Below are 24,745 nucleotides of genomic sequence, written 5' to 3'. Positions count from 1 at the left end.
GCCCTTTAACAAACTTATCGCCACCAATAAAGCTATTCTCCATTTCCCGCCAAATATCGCACATCAACCTAAGAAGTCCATCTACTTTCGAAGCAACTTCACTCAAAGCATAAACTCAACCTTTCTACCAGAATGTAAAGTACAAACTAATTACCACTTTCATCGTCCCACACTCACACCTACCTCGCAAGACACATGGGAGCTGGACAGACAGACTACCCGCATTTCCATCAACAAAGGATCCATAATGAGTCGTCGACTAGCGAAAGTACAGTAGATAAAAGTGACCTGAATGTCAGGTCCCATGACGTGGGTAACATCGACCTTGTCGGTGGGGTGTCTCCTGGCCTGCGTGTGGGAAAAAAGTAGTTTTCATAAGGTAATGTTGCAAGCTCAAAACCAGATGTTGAACTAGTTTCTAGTTAATGGGATGCAAAAAGCTGAAAGCTTGCAAAAGCCCAGTTCGATAAAAGGTGTTGAGCCTGTGTTACTGAGGTTGTTACAGGGTTTCACTGCTGACAGTCTGGTTACACTTGAGGCTCAGCAATGATGTTTATTCTAAAGCCTGTGGTCAATATAAGCTTTGTGGTTGAGAAGAAGAAACCTTGCAATGCATATACTCGATTTAATCCATCCACCCACCCACTCACACTTCAAGGGGAACTCATGCTGCAAGCATGTGACAATATTTTGTATTTTACCTTCAGTACGCGACCTCAGCCCTGGGACACAGACAGGGTGTCGAGCTCTGTACTCTAGCCCCTATCAATATACAGGGGACGATTTATAATGATCACAACGTCAGCTACAGTTAAACTAGATTCATGCACATCTCAGGCCCTCGGTTGTTTTCTGCTCTGGAGCGGTATTCATGAAGCGAAGTTGTTTCCCAGGGAAACGATGGAGGAACTTCAAGAAATTCTAGACACAGTCTCGAACCCGTGGATATTGCTCATGTTACGAATCGTTATCCTACGAATCTTTGCCTCTGGGCCCAGGAATAAGACAGAATTCCTGGTCTGGACGTTTGCTTTATAACCATGGAGACACGCTTGATTTACCGGGATAACGACTTTTCTCCATGAAGACGGCCACTGACCGCACTGGTGACGCCGCACTGCCGCTTCGCCTGATTGCGTCCTGACCTGCTACGGTTTTTTTACGTTGTCTAACACGCGCAGACAGCATTCTTAAGTGACTGGCTTGATTACACAAGTTTGACCTGAGACATAACCGCGACATTGATTAGTCCGTTGCTCTTTGTGGCACAGTTTCGTGTCCCACACGGATATCACCCAGATGACAAAATACCTCAAATATGGGTGAAAGGAATACTCTCATTCTCTCACCACACACACACACGCTACTTTGCAAAGGACAGAGCAATGCAGTAGGTGACACAGTGTGATTCGCCATTGTATTTTGCTTTCACAAAAAGTTTTCCGGATCCACCTTGACACCTGGGGAGTAACCGCTGACGACAAGAAAATATGACTTCTGCGCGCATGTGCACTGGACCATCTGCATTCATTCCAGAAAAAGTCAAATGCTAATGAGTTTCTTAACGCAACATGTAACAGCAGAGGTCTTTAATTACGACACTAAATAAATAACTTTGTTCCTTCATGCATAAATAAGAGACACGGTGTGTTTCCTATTGATCTCTCCTTCAAGTCTCGGCTCTCGACCTGTAGTGGGTGTGGTCTTGAAGACAGATAGTGTCGAGGGTAGAAGAAGCACCGATGATAGAGGCTGTCCTGCTGATGAGAGAAACGTCGAGATAGGGAAACTGCATCTTCGTGTTAAACTTAAAAATGCTAGTTCATATAATAGTTCAATGGATCGAGAAAAACCGTAAGTCGAAACTCCGGACAAATCGTATTGTCTCTGTAGTAACAGCAATATCTCTTCACATCGACACAATGTTTTGTTCAAACTGAAGTCTTCATTATGTCGATAATCTTTAGAAAATGAGATCGCAGGGAGAATAAACTAAACCAAAACAAAACAGGAGCGTCAGTGTGGGAAAAAGCGAAGTCGTCGTCGTCGTCGTCGTCGTCACCGTCATCAACAGAATTGGATTCATGAAAAGTTTCTGCTGCTAGTTTTACACGAGGAGTAAATAATGACGTAAGCAGTCGTTACAATAGAGCGAAACTTGTATGCAGCAATAGACTTGTGTGTTTCTTCTCATCTTCATTTTTTTTTTTTTTTGTCAGCTGTAGACACGTGCACGAAAATCATTGGTCTGTGAAGTCGCACGCTCGATGCAAAGTTTTAGCAGACGATCGTGTTTTGTTAGCTGCTGCTTTCAGCCCGAGTGGAGAAAGAAATGATAATAATTCAAAAAAAAAAAAAAAAGGTGGGGGGGGGGGGGGTGGGGACACCGACACCCAGTTTCTAATTTTGGGATCTTATCCCTATACCCGTGTTTGCCTATCCGGGTGTTTACCTTTGAGTAACTACTCCTACCCGGACTCCACCCCTTTCTTGAACTTATCCTACACGTTACCTTGGTGACAGCACGCAGTACACGTGTCGCTGTCTCGTGCCTTGTGACGATCACTTCACGTCATTTTAGGTTCACGTCACCTGATGACGTCGCTGTTTGACGTAAGAACTCCGCTGATTACAATGGTGAGCAAGTCTGTTGCTAAATATACACCATAAAGTTTTATACATCCTGCGATGTTCGTCCCACCGTTGGAGTGCGCGCCACCCCAGTAATGCCTTTAACCAAATTATTCATGTTGCCTGCTACAGGTGGACCGGGGAGTGTGGTCGTGTGAGTTGTACGCCATGATTGTATTAATTTTTGTTGCGAATTTCTTGTTCTGTCCCCACCCCACACACACTGTCATTAATATCGGGGTATCCACTCTCTTACAGCTCTGCTTGCGCACCCGGTTGGTGTGTCGCTACCCTAGATACCTGCCTTCCTTGACCCCGCCACTGCTATCGACTGGCGCGTGACGTGGCGAGTGTTTGTGTACAGCGGTGCCACGGAAGTGAATGCGTCGTCAGCGTGTAGCGGATGTCAGCCAATCAAAGCGCTGCACGGCGATAACGAAAGTTTAAAAATAGCGTGGAGGGGAATTGACAGGACACATGACAATGCCGGCGGTGGACCTGTCAGTCATTGGCGGCATGACACTGTGTGCCTGGCTGGCATAACCCGCACGGACGTCCGCGGAGGAGGAGGAGGAGTCTTTCATTGACCCTCGCGTCGACTTGATTATTCACGCGACGACTGTGTGACTGTGTGTGCGCCCCCACGCGACGACGCCAACTTCGCTGTGTATGTGTGTGCGGTCGGCTGTGCGCGGGTATCAATCGCCGTCACCAATAGCCGTGTGATCGACAATTTTTTTTTTCAACGGACGGGAGTCATTTTCATTGCCGTGGCTGTGAGGTTATCGATGTACTTTCATCTTGTCGATCGTCGTCGAAGGTGTCATCGCAATCGAGACGTCGCGCCTGTCTCTCCTCCTCCCCTTTCCCCCTGTAGACATCAACACCCATATCTCATCCATCATCCACCCTCATCCAGCATCCCCCACCCCACTACCTTACATGACGTCACAGACTTGAGAAGTGTTCATCCTTCAGCTCGTTGGAATAAAACATCTGACAGCGGGAGCGAGACCGCTGTCGTGTAATTGTAACGCCAGGGTCACGATAACTTTAAAATAATAATTATAGAACGACGCAGTTGTCGTCTGGCTTGTATCAGGCTTTAGGCCACTTACCCAGTGGATCAGACACACGTCACGTCACGTGGACAAAATCGGCCAACCCACCCATCCACCCGCCTCCTCTCCTCTCGCCCAACCTTGCACGTCTTCGACACACGGGGTGACGAGGAGAAGTACAGCTGTTGTTGTCGGCGGGCTTTGCTGTGGAGTGGATGTCGTATCTCTCTCACGTGACCTAGCTTTGTGGACACGATAGTAAGTGACAGCTTATCTCCTTGCTACCTGTGCACCTGTACCATCGCTGTCACTTCGCCTTTCTCTAGTTTCGTCGCCGCACGGCAAGAACATCGGCAAGGGGATTTGCTCCTACACAGGCAAGTTTCGTCACCTGTCCACCCACTGCACCTCTCTGTTTCCACTTCCACCCCTATATTAATGCCTTATTATCTCGAGCATCATGTTTACCTGTCAGAAGAAATTACTGGTACTCTTGGCCGTGGTTTATGTCTGCTGTGCCATGTACCTGAGCTTACGGGTCATGTTTCTCGACGCCGGGACTATCAGCGTGCTAGAGTTATCGGGCCTGGCGAAGTGTGGCAGTGTTCACTGCAACGATGACACAACAAACCACCTCAGTAGAAGCCAGACAACTCAGTGGAAAATGCCAGAGCTTCTGGTCTACCCTAGCCTGTTGAACCACTCGGACGACCGCATCACTAATCAGCTGGCGTTCGTGCCGAAGTCGGTGAGAGAGTTCATCGCCAAGGGTCAACCGGTTCCCAGCAAGAAAATCTACCTCAGGGACGGTCTCGGGGGGTGGAACATCCCCGCGGGGGACAAGCTGTTCCGGGAGCAAAACTGCAAGGTGCAGGCCTGCGTCCTGACGGAAAGGTACGAGGACTTCAAGTCGGCAGACGTGGCCTTGTTCAAGGGGCCGCCAGGGGGGGAAGCTTCCATGCGCAGCCACCTGCTTCACCAGATCTGGGTGCTGTTCCTCCTGGAATCACCTGTCCACTTATCCCCAGCGCCGCCTGGAATGTCCGACTTCAACTGGACCTCCACCTACCGCCATGACTCCACCATCGTCGCGCCTTACGAGAAATACGTCCCGCACCTCAATGCCTCCAAGATGCGTCCCCCCTCGAAGAACTACGCGGAAGGCAAGACCAAGATGGTGGCGTGGTTTGTCTCCAACTGCGGCGCCTCTAACAACCGCCTGAACTACGCCAAAAAGCTGAAGGAACACGTGCAGGTGGACATCTTCGGAGCGTGCGGCACCATGTCCTGCAGTCGCGTCAACCAGAACCAGTGCTTCGAGATGCTGAACAAAGAGTACAAGTTCTACCTGTCCTTCGAGAACTCCAACTGCCGTGACTACATCACGGAGAAGTTTTTCGTCACTGGACTGCAGAACGACGTGGTGCCCATCGTCATGGGCGCGCCCCCGAGGACTACGCGCGTGCTGCACCTCCACACTCCTTCATCCACGTGGACGACTTTGAGTCCCCCAAGGAGCTGGCTGACTATCTGCTGAAGCTGGACAAAGACGACGTGTTGTACAACGAGTATTTTGCCTGGAAGGGGCAGGGCACCCTCATCAACACCTTCTTCTGGTGCCGGATGTGCGCCCTTGCCCACGACGTGAAGGAACGTGGAGCTTCGTGGTTCGAGGACGTCGCCGAGTGGTGGACGGACCCGGGGTGTGCATCGGTGCGGACAGCTGGCGACAGCATCCAAGGGATTCACCACACATCGCCAAGCCGGCGGTCACGCTGCCACGTTCGTGATGAAACCTTCCGGGTCTACATTGTGAGTGTGTATGTGTATGTTTGTGTATGTGTGTGTGTATGTGTGTGTGTCAGAGAGAGAGAGCAGCTCATGCCGTCCACAGTTGAGGGCGCGTGAACCACACCGGAAGACTTGTGTCAACAGGTCTGAGAATGGCGAAAGTCTTTATGCAAATATATTTTTTTCGGTGACTAGTTTTTGTCTCCTCGAAAAACGCATCGACGGAGACATTTTTCGGTGATTGGTAAAAACTGTTACTGATTTATCATTGTTCGTTACCACATCACTACAGTTTTCTGTGTGTGGGTGTATATACAAATAATTTTTGTCGAACAGAGAAGTCATTGAAATGAGTTACTAACGATTGTTAAGTGTATCTGAAGTTGTGCAGTCTAGTCATGTCGGTGTGTTTGTGACTTGTGATTTAATGAGATTTCCTCAACACCCACATGTGCCTACACAGGGACATCCGTTACTGATGAATTCCGTTGCGAGTTCTACATCCTACAACCACAACTCGTCCGCCATTTGTTTTTTATTGCTGTTGACCTGGACATTGTTGAGGCTTTGTACTAAAGCTGACTGATTTATTGAGAATGTTACAGAAAACGGGAACAAGGCGTGCAGCAGGTGTTTGTTGATGAGTAATCCTCAGTTACTCAGGAGTAATAAAAACCGCGTGCGTGTTTGTGTGTGTGTGTGCGTGTGTGTGTGTGCGTGTGTGTCCAACTCATGCAAATACAGTTAATTCCGAGAAAACTATTATTGTGAAATCCTCTCCACTGACTGGTACTGAAACGGGTCTGCTTTAAGATCTGCTCAATATTCATGGTCATGCGTGCGCGTACGCGTGTTCAGACAAATCATATAAACCATGTTCTGGTTTTCTCAGTTTTCACAGAAAAAAATACATTCCAGATATGGCTGCGAAAACAAGGCATGATGTAGTAGATATCATCTACATACAGGTCTGTAATGTTTATAGTATGTACGGATGCCATCTGTTGATAAATGCTGACAGCAGGTCGCTTGTATCTCGCACACCGTGCAGTCCTCATACATCATCGGTCTTTAGTAGGATTTCATTCCTTGTTTCTGATGTACTGTGCAGTGAAAACCACTTACAGTTTGTTGACCGATATCCTGCTCACTAACATTGTTTGTTTTTGGTAAAATCATTGCTTATTATGTACTAAATATCCTTGACAGAAAATCCCATATTTTTCTTGCATAATGACTTGATGTTTGAGTCTCGGGGTATGTTTTGTAAACAATGTTTAATGATGTTGCTGTTGTGTGGACCAACAGCCTCGTTACACTATCTGAAGACGAAATGTGTATTTTACAGACCTGTGTAGTCTTTTGACCTGTTTACAGAGATTGCGCCATAGGGTGGAGACCACCAGCAACTACAACGACACGAACTGATGATGTTATCACATTGACCTAGCCTTACTAGCTGTGATGTTCAGTCTTTTTGTCTTACGTATTGTTCATTGTGCTGTTGATGTCCCAGACGTTGTGTCCCTGTTATAAGGCTATCTGTGGGGTGTACATCGCGTTACAGGGTTATGTATGTGTGTCTATAAAACTGTACATTGTGTTACGGAGGTATCTATGAGTCCCCAGAGCTGCACATTGTGTTTGAATTATTTACCTGTATGTGCTCTCATTACTGATATTTCTGTAATAAACATTGTTTTATTTGCACCTGCGTGTACCGTCTTCTCAATGCTCGGTGTAGCTTCCTACTACATTAGCTTAATTACTGAGCCATTCATATCTTCATCGACAGTTGTTGTGTCCCTGCTGTAATTGCTTCATTGCTCCCTGTGCTCTCTGCTTCATCACTGTCAATGATGTAAATATTTGTAAACAAATCCTGGTTACGACCTTCGCTTTCACTTGCAGCGTCACGGTAACTGCAAGCCAAACATTTTATTATGGTTTATATTACTATAATGATTGTCATACAAAGTGCAAAGCCCTAAATTGAAAGACGGATCAGTTTGCAATCAAGTTCCGCCATTGAACTGTGCACCCAGACCCTCGAGGTCTCTTCCTGCACTCCAGGACAGTTTTATTCTGACAGAGCGGGTTTGTCACACAGCCGGACGGTTGACAGCTTTCTGGGAAGCTGTTTAAAGTCCATGAGATTTTTAATGCGACAAGTATCGTGCGAGGATGTGTGTTGAAACGTGTCGTGCAGTGTTCAGACCGTGCGCACAATGCACGCACACAGAATAACGGACTTCCTTCTGACCCTGTTTCTGTCTCAACCACCGACACACCAGGAAAGATCTCCTACACACAATTGACTCACACGGATCTCCTTCTCTCTCTCTCCTGCGCACATTATCGTTGAAGCGAGAAGTGTAGTAGCTGTGTACGTCACTCTACACCAGGGGTGGGCAAGGTTGGGTAGGTTTCAAAATTCTAAGCTGTGCGGCGGGTCGGTAAAATACTAAAATCCCAGGTCGGGTGACTACACAACAAACTTACTGATAATAAAATGGACAAATAAGTAAGCAATGGTGCTCATTTACTGAATTAATTGTGTAAACTCAAAGTATAAAACCATCCCGACACTCTCTAACGACTCCATCAGACATGTCAGCCACGTTGTTATCTTTGTACTTTGTGTTAAAATGTTACGGACTGTCGGTTTCTAAAGCTGTTGTACTTGATAATTAAATTTTAATCCAATCAACGTAGGCTGAATAAAAAAGGGTTAAAAAAAAAAAAAATCCAAGTGCACTTCGCATGTTGACAGACGACGGGCCGTGCTTTGCCCAGCCCCGCTCTACACACATCCACTGAGCACTTCATCTGTTACCAAGGCTCCAGGACAAGGTGGCGGTCAGACACGGGGATTTGGGGGAAGGGGAAGAGACTTTTTTGAGGCCGTCAGCAGCAGATATGGCAGTCAAAGGTGTGAGAGAGAGAGATGGAGATGACCACTGCGCTACTTGTTAACATCAAAGGCACCGCTAAGCAATCTAATTTTAAAGCGGAATCAAGACGGTGGAGGAGAGGTTCGATGTCAGCCAAAGGTGGTGCCATTATCGATTGTTTTGCTGATGTGTTGACTTGGTTACGAACTGTAGAACTGTCAGCTCGACAGTTCCTGTCCGGGTATTTCCTCTTACCAGATACCCTTCCACCCTGCGGTTCCCTCCTCCCCTTTCCCCCCTGCAGAGTGCATTTCAGCAGAATGTGAGAACTGTATACTGACTGCCTACACAACGGTCATATCTGATATGTACAGTACTTGTCAGCAGGGGAACAATATGAAATATGGAGTTCTGTGTGCATTCATGTTTTTACCTGAATGAAAGACCGACAGAGGAAACAAATACTTGACCTGGCTACACTGCAGATCAATGCACACGTCTGTCCCTGGATTGACAGAGACATGTACCTGCGACCTGTAAACAAACAGACCTACTTGGATTCAGTCCCGGTTAGCGAAAAAACCGGTTCGGCAAGGTGAAGACTTCAGAGGAGTGAGTGAAGGTGAGTGAGCAGGAGAGAGAGGTCGTGAGGTCAACACATGATTTTTTTTAATTAAAATAATCCCGAGCCTACAATCGTTAAACAGTCGTGGAATGGATTTTAAAGCCATTTGAAAAGTTTTAGTGAAAGTAAATTAAAGACAGTGAAAATGTTTTAACATCTGTTCTTTCGGTCACACATCGCTCTCGTTATCCCTGTATCGTGTTGAGAGATAATTTGCTATTGATAACTGTAAACATGAAAGGAGCAGGACAGTGTTTTCCCAACAGTTATCACCGGGTATTCCTGTTTGTAAACAGGCCGATGCTGTATTTTAAGATCATTCTGATAGCTTCTGTTATCGTTGTCCAAACGATGTTTTATATTTAGAATAGCTTCGAGATGTGTTTAGACCTTAGAAGAGAAAAAACACTCAAACCGAGAAGTGTTGTGGAAGAGGGAAAGAAAAGTTTTAAAATTTCTTATTTAGAAAAGTTTCATAATTAAAACTGCGCGCTTAGCCCGACACAAGAAGTTATTGATGATAAGTAGTGTGATTAAGACTTTAAACACGGAAACTTTGGGCAGAATTAAATTAACCGACAACACATCAGCAAGTACAACCCGTACAAGGGAAAATATGTTTTTGAACAGTTCAAAACTTGAACAAAGAGCGGTTGATGAAAGCGTTCAAAAGTCTCTCCACATATAATGTTGTCCATAAAATGAAAGTGTAAAAGATGATATGTAAATGTATGGCCACGTTTATGACCATGAGATTCGATAACTGATGAATCCCATTTTGTGATTTTATCAAGGACTTTTTGTATTTTTAAGAGAAATCATGTCCATGTGATTTCAAACACATGCATGACTGTGACGACGACCCGCTGGCTCCTGTCGTGAAAGTTAACGGTCCTTGCACTTGTATACGGGGTGGGTGGGTGGCCTTGTGTGTACAGGGGCTTGTGACGTCCGCTGCATAGACACACAGGCACGTCACAGTCATTGGATGTCACGGGAGAGAGAGAAAACACTTTTAAATGCATTGAAAGGACTTTAAATGGCATGGAAGAATACCTGTACGCCCTGTTTTCCCTTTTTCCCTCTCCAGTTTGCAGCCCGCTTGAGAGAAAGAGATAAATAGAAACAAACAAACAGAATACATACAAGGGAAGAACAATAGAACAGCCAGACGATTTGTTACAAACCCACCAGCATGAAGAACAAGACCCACCAACGTAGGCGGTGTGAATGGAGAAACCCAGGTGGGTCTGATGGTGTGATAAATTATTGCTTTTAGAAGGAGACCGTGCTGCTTTCTGGTCACATGACTTATTGATAGCCACGATGTTGAACGAGGACCCAAGGACTGCATCTGATATAAAGATAAATATTTTGCTTGCTACCTTTTGTTTTCAAATGCAAAGAGCTTGATTGAATAAGGAACTGGAATAAATTGATGGTAGAAGTGAGTGGTTGCAAGGTATAAACTACGAAAACACTGAGAAAACAGGTCAGGAATTTGAGGATAGTGATGCTAGGCGAATGAATGAAAGAGCAGGAATGGAAAAAGAGAAAAAAAAGTTAATTTAGAATCTCTGATTGCAAGGAACAGAGGCCATGCACCTTGCGGATCCGATTCTTTTATTTTCAACCATCCCACCCTTTTGTGTGCCTGTGTGTCTTGTGAATCCAAGTTAAATATCTCACAAGCTCTCGAAGGAGGCAGGAGGATGTCTACCAGCGGCCTGCGAAACACGAGCTGACCGCATGGATGTTGCCCAGCCAGGTAACTTCGACTTGTCAGGTAACAGTGTTTACCTGGCAAAGGTATAATAATGCTTATCCTAGCAGCTAGGGCGGGAAACGGATGTCCCGGTCCCCACATCATGACAGATGCTTCAACTGGCGACTGGGTCTCGTTCACCTTTGCAAACATCCAGTTTTGTAGGAGAAAACCGCAGATGCCAATGTAGTCTTGTAAAGAATCAATTCACAGGTGACCAAACTATTTGTTGAATGCGCTCTCTTCCATCGATGCTTATCCTTTTCTCACATGAACACACACGCATGCTCCTACATATGTAGTCTGACTATTAAGTTACCTCTGTGTAAGCATCGACTACAGGGTCAACAACCACCTGGCATCATTTCAGGGACACAGCTTTAGTGTACATCGCTGAGCAGGTGTCGCACCTGCTGTGATTGTCATCTTGTGGATATCCGTCAACTGCACAGCCTCCGCATCACCAACCCATCCTCATCCCCAGCTAACACGTGGGTCCTTAGTTGTCACAAACAACAGATGTGGCAGTAGAGAAAGTGACATTTTCGCTACAGCTGTTCCACCTTATTATCGGAGATGCTAGAAAGATTGGCAATGAAATCGTCGTATGTGGTGAGGCAAATCCAAATGATAATAATAGCATACGACAGAGAGGAATTTAATAAAAGATATGACGATGGGAACTGACAAAGACCTGGATACCCGCCTTCACCTCGTGGATGTGTGTGTATATATATAATGAGAGGGTGTATGCGATGGGCTGTATGAATATTAAGTGTGTGTGAGAGTGTGTGTGTGTCCGTGTGTGTGTGTGAGCTCTAGCGAGCTAAACACCAGATGACTAATACCCCAATGTCAAACGAACGGTCTGGGTGTGCGATCGAGAGAATTCAAGGATCGAATGGTTCGATCTCTCTTCGTTTCGACAAGAACCGTGTCTTTGGCAGCGATTGGTCAGTCTGATCAGGGTCACTGACCTCTGTCCTGTTACCGACAGTCACATTCTTCGTTACCTGCTGTCTTCTTGGCATGCCTCCATACCACATGTCCCACGAGGGTTTTACGTATCCGCACCATCATGCCAGGCCCCAGGAGGCAGTCAGGTTGCATCGATCATCTCCTGACCTGTGTGGAGGCAAGCCAAGATGAAAGACTCCAGACTGAGAACACCGACTGTCATACAATGCGAATTATTGGATTATTTATTTTATTTTATTATTTCTTTGCTTTGAATGGGACAGCGAAATAATAACCTGCTGACCGTTCTGTGAACCAGTCCTTTACAGGGCGACTCTCCCTATGGAGGAAAGTATGAAAATTTCTTCATCAGGTCTGCTTGAATTAGTCATCTAACCCTTACATGACCTTCTTCGCATGCAACAATGTTTGCTATGCTGCTGCATGCATTACACTCGTACTTGATGCTGCTGTAAAAGTAAGTAAAGTAAGTAAAAGTTTTGCTTATAGAGCAATGTAATTACTGCTGGCACGGCGTACAATCTACCACCCATTCAATTTTAACCATTGGACAGACAGGAATTTTGATTGTTTACCCTCTGTTAAAGGCGGGACAAATCGTCGGCACTTTGTCTCTCGAAACAACAAAGTGTTTGGTGACAGACTGCGAGCCGTAATGAGTGGAATGAGTCAGAGAGACGGAAGGTTATTAATAAACTGCGGAAGGCCGCTGGTAGATAGTAGAAAGGGACGAGTCACACCAGCTGTGACACCACGTCCAGTCTTGCATGGGTGTCACGTGATTAACGACGAACGGTTTGGTGGTACAGAGCGCTTCCCCACAAATTTACACACAGTCAAACACACACACTTTCTCTCTCTCTCCCTCACACACACTATTACACCGGGCTGCTCGGTCGTGCACACACGCTCTTTATTCTAAGCAATGACACCAGATGTTCTACATATCTTTCTGCTTCTCAACTGCACGAGAGTGAATTTCTAAAACACAATTCATCCTAATTTATTCAGGAGCAAATTATTTACAACAATAGTGCAAGCTCAGTGACACAGTTAAACCTTTCATTTACTGTTGCCAGTGTTGATATTTTTTTAGGCTTGGAGTGTGTACTAATGTACACGTTGTAAGATTGATCAAGTTGTGAAGTGGCACCCGAGAAAAAGAGATGAAAGTTTAAAGTATGCGTTGTATCTGTTGGCTGGCCAAAGGGAAGTAAGTTGTCTATATCGCACTCATGAGCGTGCCAGTTAATTAAATGTTCGTGCTAGTAATTAACTGCAATGAGTAATATGACCTTTGTGACGATAGTTAAAGTGTTTAGCTCAGAGAATTATCTTGCTCATTGTAGTCGGATTCATGAGCTCTGCATGTGCCCTTTTTATGTCTGGAAATAAATATCAGCCAATCAAAATGCACTAGCAAAAAATATTCACACACAGGAAAAAAAACCCAACTGATAGGTGAGTGTAAACTCCGTCACAAGCTTAATTAGCAGACCGTGACGACTGCCGTGTAACTGAGACCTGCTCTCAGACTGGCGGAACTGATCACGTGACAATCTTCACCGATCCATGGTCGTCTGCAAGCAGTGCCACGGCGCCGCTTTTTCTGAAACAGGTAAACACCATGGATGACATGCACAGCTCGAGTTTTCTATAATCACCGACAAGTTGACAGTATTCTTCGTCACACACAGGGTCGCCGACGCAGACGACTTCTCCGGACCCCTTGTAATTGTAATGGTAAATTATTCTCCCAATATCCAATAATATGTTTACAATTCGATTGTTGATATCTACTTTTTATTGGGTAACGTAATGTAGACTGCAAACATGCGGACAAATATGCCGGGAACTACATCACTACATAAACATAGACCCTCCCCTTCCCCCACTCACTCTCGTCAGACCTGGTAACACACATCAAAACCTTCGCCTAGTTGAAATGGAGGTTCGCACCTCGGCGAAATCGCCCCACGTCGACCTGCATGACGTCACCTACCTAATTAGCCAGGTGACCGCGCCTCCGCCGGGGGCCAGGACGCCCTTCCTCTCGGCGCTCTCACAGATGAAGCTGTCCTGGAACACATGCGACACCTTAATGAGGCGCAGCGAGGGCTGGCCAGCTCTGCTTTAATAATGAACGTGTGAGTGGATCTGGCCGCTTTGTATCTGACAAACAGGACTGTTTGACATTTCCACGGACTCTTTACTTGCGTGTCTAAGTGTACTTTGGACGCTTGGTGCTTCAGAATTTTACACTCGTGCCTACGTGTGTGTGTGTGTCTGTGCAAGTATGTGTGTGTGGTGAGTGGGTGTGTTTGATTTAGACATTTTCCCAGCGCACGAGTGACAAAAGGCAGGAGACCGACCTGAACAAGCAAAACATATCTTTGTCGTGTAGTTAACCGAAGCGCAACCCCAGGACGACCGGTAAAATATAAAAGCAACACTAGCTGCAGCACTGTGACTGTGCAGTCAGTGGATGGCAACCCGAGTCTGCTTGTGAATAAAGAGAAGTCAGTCAAGCGTGCACATACATGAGTGCGCTCGCACGCACACAAACGCGCGTGTACACAGACATATATACACACACTCAGTCACAGTATCTGTGTTGCTCGTGTGTTTAACTTGCCTGTGTCAAGGCTGCGGCTGGTTGTTGTGGGGAGTTGCAAGGACCACATGTCGCTCTGTAACACAATGAACACTGAAACATGAACTCACCTGGTGAAGCAGCCTGTACACAGCTTGTGAGAGAGAGAGACGAGGTGAGAGAACGGATAGAGCGTGCAACATTTTTTTCCTCTCTCTATCTGTGTGTGTGTGTTTGGTGACGGGCTATGAGTATGCTTTCCAGCTAGTCTAATAAAACAGTTCAGATGTATCATGTGCACTCACAGACACACATACCACATATCATGCATGGATCGTCAATAGTACCCGGATATGTCGAAAACATTGTTTAACCCTTTCCTTTCAGTAATTTTATTGACGCTAAAGTCTGTTAGCTGTTAGTAAAAGATGTCACATGCAGTATACATTAAAGATTCAAAGGAACTTAAAATTTTTAATAAAAGCATTGAAGATGTTTTTATTATTATAAAACAAATGTAATAACAGAATTATCCGCGGCAAAGAGGCTTGAGTATACAGTGGGTTGTGCGGTTGTTGAAGGTGTACACCGCAAGTACATTGTATCGAGGTGACGTGTGCGTACCTGAGAACTGTACCTGGGGACGGACTTCCGTTAGAGAACTTCTCAGTACACGTGATGTTCCTTGGAAGCTCCTTGTAAACTGCACACACATACACACGCGCACACACGCACACACATAAGATATTTGTCATCAAATACTGCTCTGTAGACAGCCTTTTGTCACACACGTGTTGCCTGTTATGTAAATTTTGCTATCATATATTGATTGGCATGTAATATTACATCCCGCTATAATGCTACGTGAAATCCTGTTATTAATAGCTCAAGGCTGATTTTTGTAAAATTATGCATTGCAATAAACCCACTTACTAAACACGTGAGAATGTAAATTCGTTTTATTAGATGTGCTGCAGGAATCACATTAGACAGAATTAAAATGAGAAGTTCAGTCATCATACACTAGCAGAGGTTGTATAACACATTTAGAAGAATTTAAATATCACTCATTACAAATTTTAAGACGTATCACTTTCACCGGAACTCACTGACAAAGTGTCGCACGTCACCAGGCCCTCCCGCTACCCTCAGACATCCGAAGACACCCGTTTCGGTCAGCGACGGGCTGGACAGTTGTGAGATCACCAGCGTGCCATAACCTGTGACAACAACAGCAATGTCTCAGTGACGCATGTCTACGTCACGTCGGCTTCTTGTTGTTGTCTACCTTCGGGGTTTCGTCACTACATGTTCCACTCCAGTCCATACGTCACTGTCGTCACACACGTTGCCTGTGATCTCACAAACAACTTCCCGTCAGCGTCATGGCGCACAAACTCACAGCGCTGTCATGTCACGTCACACATTCTCATACCGTCATTGCCACGAATGTCACTTCCAGCCTCTAACCATTGTCCTTGAACACGGAGTCACTGTGGTTGAAGTCGTGCTCCAGGCGAGACCACGTGATCGGGATGGGGGCAGTACTTCCGGCAACCTGACACTGAAGGATGAAAGTGTGTTCCGTGAGGCTGTTCCAGACGGACCCCAGCGCCATCATGGACAGGGGTGGGGGTGTTGCTGGTAACGTCACTGAAGTACAGTAAACAATAACATATAACAATCTCGTTAAAGCAATAATGCCAACACCAGCCAAGACTTCACGGCTTTATTCGGCTCTAACATCTCACTCAACGGAACTCTTTCATTGCTTATGTGTTTGTTTGTTCCTTTACTTACTTTCTCTTTGCTGTATTGTTGGTTTTTGTATCAGCTAACAATGACACAAAAAGTTAGGGTGTATTTTACAGTCAGTGACTCAGTGCGTCTGCTTTTCTGCTCACCTAGATGTCACTCATCTCACCTGTACTTTTAAAGTAAGAGTGCGATCATACCTCCTGTGGACTGATCATGGACCGAGCTTGGAGACGCTGGCTGACTGCCTCTGGTAAGGGGCGTGGCGATTGGAGAGGCGGGGCTTACACTTGGACACGCTTCAGTGGCATTATCTAGTACCCAGCAACACAAGGAGTCTTTCATGTTAAACATGGATCACAGTCTCACAGCTGGCTAATCATTCCAGCTGTCCTGGGTATAACAATAGTTTATACTTCCAGCTGCAGCTGAAAGCGCTAACTCTGTGTGTGTGTGTTTGTTAGTGTGTCCTAAACATTAGATGACAGTAGAAAAACAAATGACAATGTTAAGAAGAAAACAGACAAAGAAAACAGTGGTACCCATGCTACTCACCTGTCACTGTCAGGGTGACAGACTTGACCGCAGTACCTGCGCTGTTCTGTGCCACACACAGGTAGCTGCCGGTGTTGTCAGTGTGAACGTTGCGCAGTAGGACCGAGCCGTTAGCCAGGTGTTCAACACCTCCGGCAGTCTGTTTCATTAACAAAGAATATCTTTTATCCTGTAATTTCTTTTGGACTTAATGAATATTTTGTCCATTGCCGTATTCTCCTCCCCCAGCTGTGAACACAAGTCACTACAACATCTTGTGGAAACTGAAATACATCTTCGCTTACAACACATGGTTCCAAGACATCTGTCTCCGATATGGTCAAAATATATCAAAATAAAAGTAAAGTAACATATCGAACTTGAAGTTTGATAAAATACTGAGATAAGAGCAACTACACCCAACACAGACACACACACAAACAGATGAACCAGTGCATTGTATTAATTTCTTCAAGGGTTCCTGTTTTTTTTTTTTCTCTCTCTCTCTCTCTGTCTCATACACAAACACAAGAGAGAAAGAAATGGGTCTTTATAGTATATGTTGTTTAGAAATACTGTGAAATTTCGTGTTCTTGTGTCTTCATACCAACCTGAGGGACATGCCACGTCACGTTGGGTGAGGGGCTGCCAGTGACGTCACAGTCCAACAACAGGTCAGTGCGCGCGTCTGTGGCGATGGTCTGGTTGAGGTCTCCGCTAATGAGTGGCACCGCTGATGCGCCGTACACACACATGCACACACACACACACACACACGGACACACACATGCATACAAACATGTTGTATACATACGCACGCACACACACACACGCCCACCCACACACAGAAGAGAGTGCGTGCTAAATGTCGGTATAATTTCACTCTCTGCTCTCATGAATGTCACGGTGTGATGAAGGTTGTTAATGGCTGCTTCAGTCCGTTAGTTTAATGACTGCCTGCGAGCGACGGGATGCGCTTGTGATCGATTGCGTGCATTCGTTCATTGCTGAGTGAGTGAGTGGCAATGACAATGACAACTCTTTACTAACTAGAGGTAAAGTAAGCAAAACTGGCTTTCTTCCATAATTTTTACCCTCGCTCTTTACGGGGGAAGAACAGCCTAAGTAATTAACTAATAAGTAAAGGAATAAGTAGTACTAAATAGAAGGGTTAAGGTATGATATCAAAAGAGAGTGGAAGGTGAATATGTACAATTGGAAATGATGTGAAAAACCTGGGATCACAAATATTTGCAGCAGTATATCAAGCGACGGGGTACCGATGAACACAGGTTCTTCCGAGGTCGAGAAGATAAATAATAATGTCAGGGTCATTGTCAAGAAGGTGAAAGACGCATTTACGCCAAAAATAAAATAAGGTGATGAGATTTGAAACGTAAATAAATGTCGAATCTGGGTGTCATTTAGGTAACATTATTGAAATTATTACCATTCATTTCAGTTCTTTAAAGAGTCTAATAATGTCAGTCTCAGTTGAAGGAAGGCTTTGGGCGAACGCGTCACTGTTGTTGTTATTCTTCATCGAGATTAAAAGCTGCGCTTGTACATGTCGGAGTAGAAACTAATTTCAAATATTTATTTGAATAATTATGAATAAAGATTTTGTTTGTACTGAGCTAACAGGTGAAGTCATGTGACGCTGTGGACCCTCACCGCTGACAGTGACGACGACGGAGGCGTTGGCTGACCCTTGACCGTTTGAGGCCGAGCACACGTACACACCCGCGTTGTCCGCGGCAGGGGACGTAATCTGCAGCTTGCTGACGCCGTCCGCAGTTGTCACCCCTGTCGTGATCTCGCGGCTTTGTGGAACTCCTGCAACGAGGCCATGGAGAAACAATGGATGTCCAGGCGACTTTACATCTACACTGTCATCAAGCTAACAGGTTTTAAATGATGGGTGGAAGGAAGCGAGAAATAGAAATAGAATAATTCAGAGTGAAAAAAAAAAATATATAAACGAATTTAACGACGCAGATCCTAAAGTATCTTGACTATAGTTTCCTATAACCCAATGATACTGTCCTAACACGATGACTTGACAAAGCCCTCACCTGTGTCGTTGCTTGTGGTAACGTTTGTCCCAAGCGTGACGTTTGCGGCAGGTACAGCAGTAGCGCCGAGTGACGTGTCGTTGAGGGACGAGTTGCCCCCGCCTGCTGCCGCCGGTGTGAAAGTCCAGGTGACGTTGGGGACCGGGAAGCCGTCGATGTTGCAGACGACGGTCAGCGTTTCGTTGAGCTCGTGGTGGCTGATGTAGTCGATGGTGGTGTTGTCGATGGACGCATTGGCCGGAGCTGCGACAACGACAATGAGCGTCGGAGGATTAGTTGTACGAGGAAGAGGATGGGTAGCAACTCATGAGAGCACAGAATATTACGATGTAAGCAAGACACAAGCACAACAGAACACCAGCAGTCCCCGGGGTACGATCGACTTCCATCCCTGAGACCGTCTTCAATATTTTGTTCGCAAGTCCAAACACATGCGCACGGTTCGTCTTTGGCAAGTACGAAGAAAAGATATATATATATATATTTTCTACATACATAAACATTTCAAATTCGTTTTCAAATACCATAAACTCGTTAAACACAATAACACTAAAGTAATAATTAGTTCCCGTGTTCGTTATTACGAATCTATGACAAGTCATGTGGCAGCTCGTTTGTCGGGACGGACGTTCGTAATTCGAGGACAGCATGCACCGCGGCATTTACAGCAGAGCACTGTGGCGTTCAATCATAATCTCTCCACACTATGTTGTAAATACATATAAAATCTGAACATTAGCGGAAGAAAAGTATGATCACTTACATGGTGGAGGTGGGGTAGTAGTCGGAGGCGGTGGGGTGTACACCTCAGGGTTGATTCCCAAGGTGTTGGTGTTGCACAAGGAGGTGTTGCAGCAGAGCAAATGGTCATGCTCCAAGGTCTTTCCGGCGCACGCCTAAAGGATGTGAAGACACACATTTGGTTGGTGAAACTGGTGAGTCTTTTATTTCATATTATTTTTACCTCTTTTTCACCTTCTTTTCTCCATCCTTTTACATTTGCTTGCATACAAAGTATAAATGAAGCCACGAAGCCATCATTAAATACCACCATCAAAGCTCATTAAATAGCTTCTTATACAAGTTCCACAGCGAGTCAAGGTCCATATTTTTAATCTAGTCCAAAGCATGAAAAATTAATATATTTAGTTTAAATTTAAATCCTGTAGGCGGATGTCTCTTTTCCCATGTCACACTAAGCCCACTATGTTCTCACTTGGGTTTTGGAAGGAGGTTAAAGACTTCATTTTCCCTTATGTCACAAAACCGTTTAGGTTTTTAATTAACACTTCATTACAATGTGCTCAGAGCTATCACTGGCTGCAGTTTGATTGACCTTGTATTAGAATTTATCATGTTAAGTGTACTTTTCTAAAAAAATAAATAAATAAAAAAAGGAAATAGTAGAAAATTGAATACGAATTTCTGTAACAAACTTTGCTCTATTAACTTGCCAGCAGCCTTGAGCTTCCTTTTTATCTCGTATAAGTCTTTGAATGTCTACAACTCTACATAGATGAAAATCGTTTTGTCAGATGATATAGTTTAGTACAAAATAATATTTCACTCCATTTGAGATTAACTTCGTTTGTTGTCGGAATACAAAGCAAATAATATGCAAAGAAAGCATTGAAAGCTGTGTTATCACGACTGGGTAGGAAAAGGCTTAAATAACAAAAATTATTGTCCTAGTCTACAGCTGGTTACAGGCTTGAAGTAAACATATTCGTGAACAGTTCTGTAGAGTGTGTTTCATCAGACTTAGTTGAATCGTCTGTACAGTGCTTTAAAGACATGAAAACTGAACTGACATGTCCTACAACCTACATGATGGACAGTCTGTATCACAATCAGGACTCACCGTTTTTTTTGCACAGTCCATGGCATAGACATTTCGACCAAATAACTCTTGCCGCGTCACGGAGCACAGCTGCAATTTTTAAAAAAAATCAAAGAAACATGATGATGATTGATGATTGATGATTGATGATGATGATGGATGGATGGATGGATGGATGGATGGATGGATGGATGATGCTGATGATGATGATGATGCTGATGATGATGATTAGGCCTAAACTGTACACCAAGGTACACAGCGATCTTGAGGATAATTTTTTTTATTGTATGAGCCGACATGATCAAAGAACGCTAACGGTATCAACCGCCGGCATCAAACTGGAAGTGGTTCACCAGGTAACATCACTGAAATATTCCTGTGCTCTTACCTCGTCTTGTGAACATAGTGAGACCTTGCCACAGTCATTTGGATGCGACTGATAGCCACAGCTAGCGCACCACAATCTGTTTGTGGTGTCAATCTCTGCACACAGTTCATACAATATTTCTTCATTACCATGTTTCCCAGAAAATAAACCCTAGAATGATTTTCATGATGCCCGAGAGATAAACCCTACCTCTACCATATATATACACACGCCCTAGTTATGATCGTCAGCCAAGTGGATGGATTTCGTTCGTCAGTTGAAACACACAACATATGTAATGAATTATAAAGTAATGATATTAATGTATAAATAACGTTTTGAGTTATGACAGTTACAATGGACGTGGTATCCGAAGACAAAGAGGCAGTTACTTTTGGACTGAGGGTGAGCGTGCATGCAACACCCAAACGGCTGTGTAAATGCATGTGTTTATATCTTTGCAGTCTAAAGAAAACAACTCACAAAGACACTTTAGCACATGAAAACAAAGGCCGAAATATTTGTGGTGTTGAGGACCTACCTTCAGCTCCGCAGCTGTGGCGGTTGCAGAGGATGCCGCTGCAGCACTCGACGCACTGTGGCGCCGCCGCACGGCGAGTCCTGTTTAGATTGCTACAGTCCTGCACGACACAGGTATCAGTGAGGACCACGTGGTGATATGGGGAGATGTGTATAGATATAAAGCATACACAGAGAAAAACCAGTGATAATATGTGAATAACAAATGTACACACATCCTTATCCTACAGCGCCGAGCGACACGTGATCTCTTACTTACCGTCAGATGTACAGTGGGAAAGGACATCAGAAACATATACACAGGAAATACAACGATGCTGATGATCATGATTCGGATGTTGTTGCTATGGCTGCTGCTGCAGATGATGATGATGATAAGAAGGAGGAGGAGGAGGAGGAGGCACTTACCGATGTTGACTTACAGCCTGAAGTAAACTGCGGTGTGCCGGTATGGGCGGTGTGTTTCTCTGCATAGCAAGACTGAAACCACACAGAAAACCGCAGAGTAGCTATATCTTCTGATTGTTTCCTTCATCTACATTCATTAAGGCCAGACACGGCCCTCCCATTTGACGAAAATTATCATCTTTAGCCATTTCTAAATTACGGCATATTATGAATGTTTAAAATGTCCTCTCTCCAAGTGTTTTTTTTTATAAAACTATCTACAAATATGTATATTTTGTCATTAAAGACAGTGACTGATTTTGACAGTGACAGTTACAGTGAGTGACTACTCTTGTTGAGAGCAGAAATAGCGAAAATTGGAAATGTTGAGGACATAGCAACACAGTCAGGCTTTTGAAAAACTGAGTCACATTGCATGCCATCGGAGAGCGAATTCACATTTCAAACAAAAGCCAGGTCAAGACAGAAGTTTTCCACACTGTGATTCTCACTCTTTCCTGGACAAAACAAAGGTCAGAAAATTCCTAATACGGACTTTGAACGAAAGGTCTGCATTTTGAGCTATCTATATCAAAATACTATTTGATGGTCATTCTGTTGCATGTAAGTCAAACCCTTGCCTTGATTGTCAACATGGAAGGAGAAAATAGGTTGTTTCATGCACACACATATCTAGCTAGAACCCTAAGGAACAAAGTTTGAGTGGGTGTGGTTTGGGTTAACTAAATGTGAAAAACAGAATGCATGCAGACTGGCAATTATTTATATTATTCTTAACAAATAAAATGAAGAATGCTATCTACTGAAGTTTGTATCATACATTGTCTAGAGATCACAATACTGTCAGCCCTATAAAACGACTAACAGCTGTTTTCTCCCAGAAATTTTTGGCAGAACAAAATGAACCACCTAGACAAAAATGATTCGGTTTTAATCTGTGTGACTACATCCATACTATCTCTGTCACTGGGTTTGTCTTCCACGTGTGTATTTTTTCTGTTCTCGTTGTCCGTCTTTTCTCTTCTCATTTCCCTTCTTTCTTTTGCGCCCATCCTCTTTTTTTTTTTTTTTTTTAAAGCCCAACACATACATAGAACACATCAGAAAACGACAAAAAAAAACTAACAAAAAACAACAACAACAAAACAACAACAACAAGAAACAAACGAACAAACAAATAAAAAAAAAAGAAAAGAAAACCAAACAAGCAAACTAACAAAGAAGGAGATTGTAAAATATGGCTTTGGAAAGAGAACAAAGAGATTACTTACTTCGTGTTCCGAGCAAGCCATCATTTGCTGACAATAAGCTGGATGAGCAGTACTCTCACAGCTGAAACACCATGCCTCACCACTTGCTGGTCACACAGTCATTAATCACATTAGTCGAGACACTTCATTTAGGGAGTCAACTACAATCAACATGCTCACTTCATCAACACATGAAAATCAGAATAAACTTCTCTCTCTCTCTCTCTCTTTTGTATATATATATACCTATATCTAATGATTTCGTCCATTCGTCCATTCCTTGGATTGCTTTGTCTAGCAGCTAGCTAGTAACCCGTGTCATTATGTTTTAAAGAAAAAAAGAAAGTAAACAAAATTCTTATACATTTTAAATCCTATTAATTCTTCCTCTTTCTTTCGATATGTAGAGTATCAGAAATTTCCACAAAAAAAAAAACAGAAATCTGACCCTATTTGCTATACTCCAGGTATGTACTTACCCAGAACTGGCAAGGTGAGTAGACACAGCCCTGAAAACAGAAGTGTACAGACGACTGACTGTAGCTGCACTACAACACTACTAAAGTCTTAAGATCATCGTCTCACTGGTTGCAAAACTTTGGATCGAGCAGTAATCTTTGAATCAGAGCACCATGAAGTGAATAGAAGAGTCTTTGTGATGAAAAAAGTAAATAATATACAGGACTTTACAGCATAATTCCGTGTAAAAGGTAGATGTACTAGAAATCATGTTGAATAACACGACATAGAGGAACCAGATGCTGAATCATAAACCTAGCAATCCTGTACATCATTACAGACCAGCAAACTCACTTACAGCTGTAGGACCAGACGCCACCGACAGACAATTAAATTTATACACAAACTTAAAATAAGGATGCTTAAGTACATGATGATTGTGTAAATAATTGTACATGAGCTTGATGGCGTCAACAGGTGAAGTAATAATTAATTGTCAGAATACTTACCTAGTACCAACATACTGTACACGAAACCTCCGCCACAACCCCACTGAAAGCTGACACAACAAGTGGGCCAGTGTATAGTCAGTACTTTAAACTGTCTTAACCCTTATCAATTATCTCCATATCCGTTTTTCAGAAATCTTTCTAGGCTAGAGGTAAATTTTAGAATCCAGCTAAAGTGAAAGCAAACTGTCTAAGAATGTCTTGGTGGAGGCAATGAAGTTGTGAATACAGACTTCGCAGAACGCAAACAAACGTATGATGCTTAGTTAAACATTCACTGAGAAGAGCCACAAACGTTTTACAGGACTGCTGAATATCCACAGAAATGTTTATATCGGTAGAGCACTTTTTGCGATTATTTCACAGGTGTCATAGCTGAACTCCTTGTTATCTTGAGTATACAAACACGCGCTAACCCAGTTTTTAGTCTTTGTGCGGGTTGAGACCGTTGATGAACGAGCGCCTCACCTTGTAGAATGGAGGCTTGGCGTGAGCTTCATTTCGTGGACTTTGTGTTGTATGTTTACTTGTGTGTTCAGTAACGCTGTCCTGTTCGACTGTGTGTTCAGTAACTGTTCGACTGTGTGTTCTGTAACGCTGCCCTGTTCGACTGTGTGTAACGGCCCTCCATTGCTCGTTGCCGTTGTATCGCTGGCCTGTTCGACAGAGC

The 24,745-nt window shown here is 44.1% G+C and overlaps 2 protein-coding genes across 2 annotated transcripts; one reads left to right on the top strand and one right to left on the bottom strand.

Annotated features, from left to right (window-relative positions):
* The first annotated feature begins 2,889 nt into the window (after nucleotides 1-2,889).
* Nucleotides 2,890-7,193, top strand: LOC112556484 (glycoprotein 3-alpha-L-fucosyltransferase A-like). The gene is given in 2 exon segments (XM_025225523.1): nucleotides 2,890-5,137; nucleotides 5,140-7,193. Coding segments are annotated over 2 exon segments (1,446 nt in total). The 5' UTR covers nucleotides 2,890-4,152; the 3' UTR covers nucleotides 5,601-7,193.
* Nucleotides 7,194-12,641: 5,448 nt separating this feature from the next.
* LOC112557860 (hemicentin-1-like) lies at nucleotides 12,642-24,184 on the bottom strand. The gene is made up of 19 exons (XM_025227946.1): nucleotides 24,076-24,184; nucleotides 23,587-23,616; nucleotides 23,129-23,214; nucleotides 21,858-21,929; nucleotides 21,451-21,550; nucleotides 20,931-21,025; nucleotides 20,564-20,632; nucleotides 19,466-19,598; nucleotides 18,703-18,945; nucleotides 18,302-18,463; nucleotides 17,239-17,360; nucleotides 16,649-16,787; nucleotides 16,294-16,407; nucleotides 15,809-15,991; nucleotides 15,448-15,558; nucleotides 14,963-15,041; nucleotides 14,381-14,435; nucleotides 13,748-13,824; nucleotides 12,642-13,354 (listed from the first exon to the last, which is right to left on the bottom strand). The coding sequence occupies exons 1-19, from the start codon at nucleotides 24,086-24,088 to the stop codon at nucleotides 13,294-13,296; spliced, it is 1,944 nt and encodes a 647-aa protein (XP_025083731.1). The 5' UTR covers nucleotides 24,089-24,184; the 3' UTR covers nucleotides 12,642-13,293.
* Nucleotides 24,185-24,745: the final 561 nt, after the last annotated feature.

This window comes from Pomacea canaliculata, linkage group LG2 (assembly GCF_003073045.1).
Source record: "Pomacea canaliculata isolate SZHN2017 linkage group LG2, ASM307304v1, whole genome shotgun sequence".
NCBI lineage: Eukaryota > Metazoa > Mollusca > Gastropoda > Architaenioglossa > Ampullariidae > Pomacea > Pomacea canaliculata.
Note: the sequence above shows the minus strand (reverse complement) of the source record. Positions and strands in the feature narration are given on the sequence as shown.

Excerpts from the sequence above, each read along its gene's own strand:
- LOC112557860 (XM_025227946.1), bottom strand. Across the intron at positions 17,361-18,301 it reads CGTCGTCGTCACTGTCAGCG|CGGTGCCACTCATTAGCGGA; the intron begins GTGAGGGTCCAC and ends ACGGCGCATCAG. Across the intron at positions 13,825-14,380 it reads CAGCCGCAGCCTTGACACAG|GACAGCTTCATCTGTGAGAG; the intron begins GCAAGTTAAACA and ends CATGTGTTCCAG.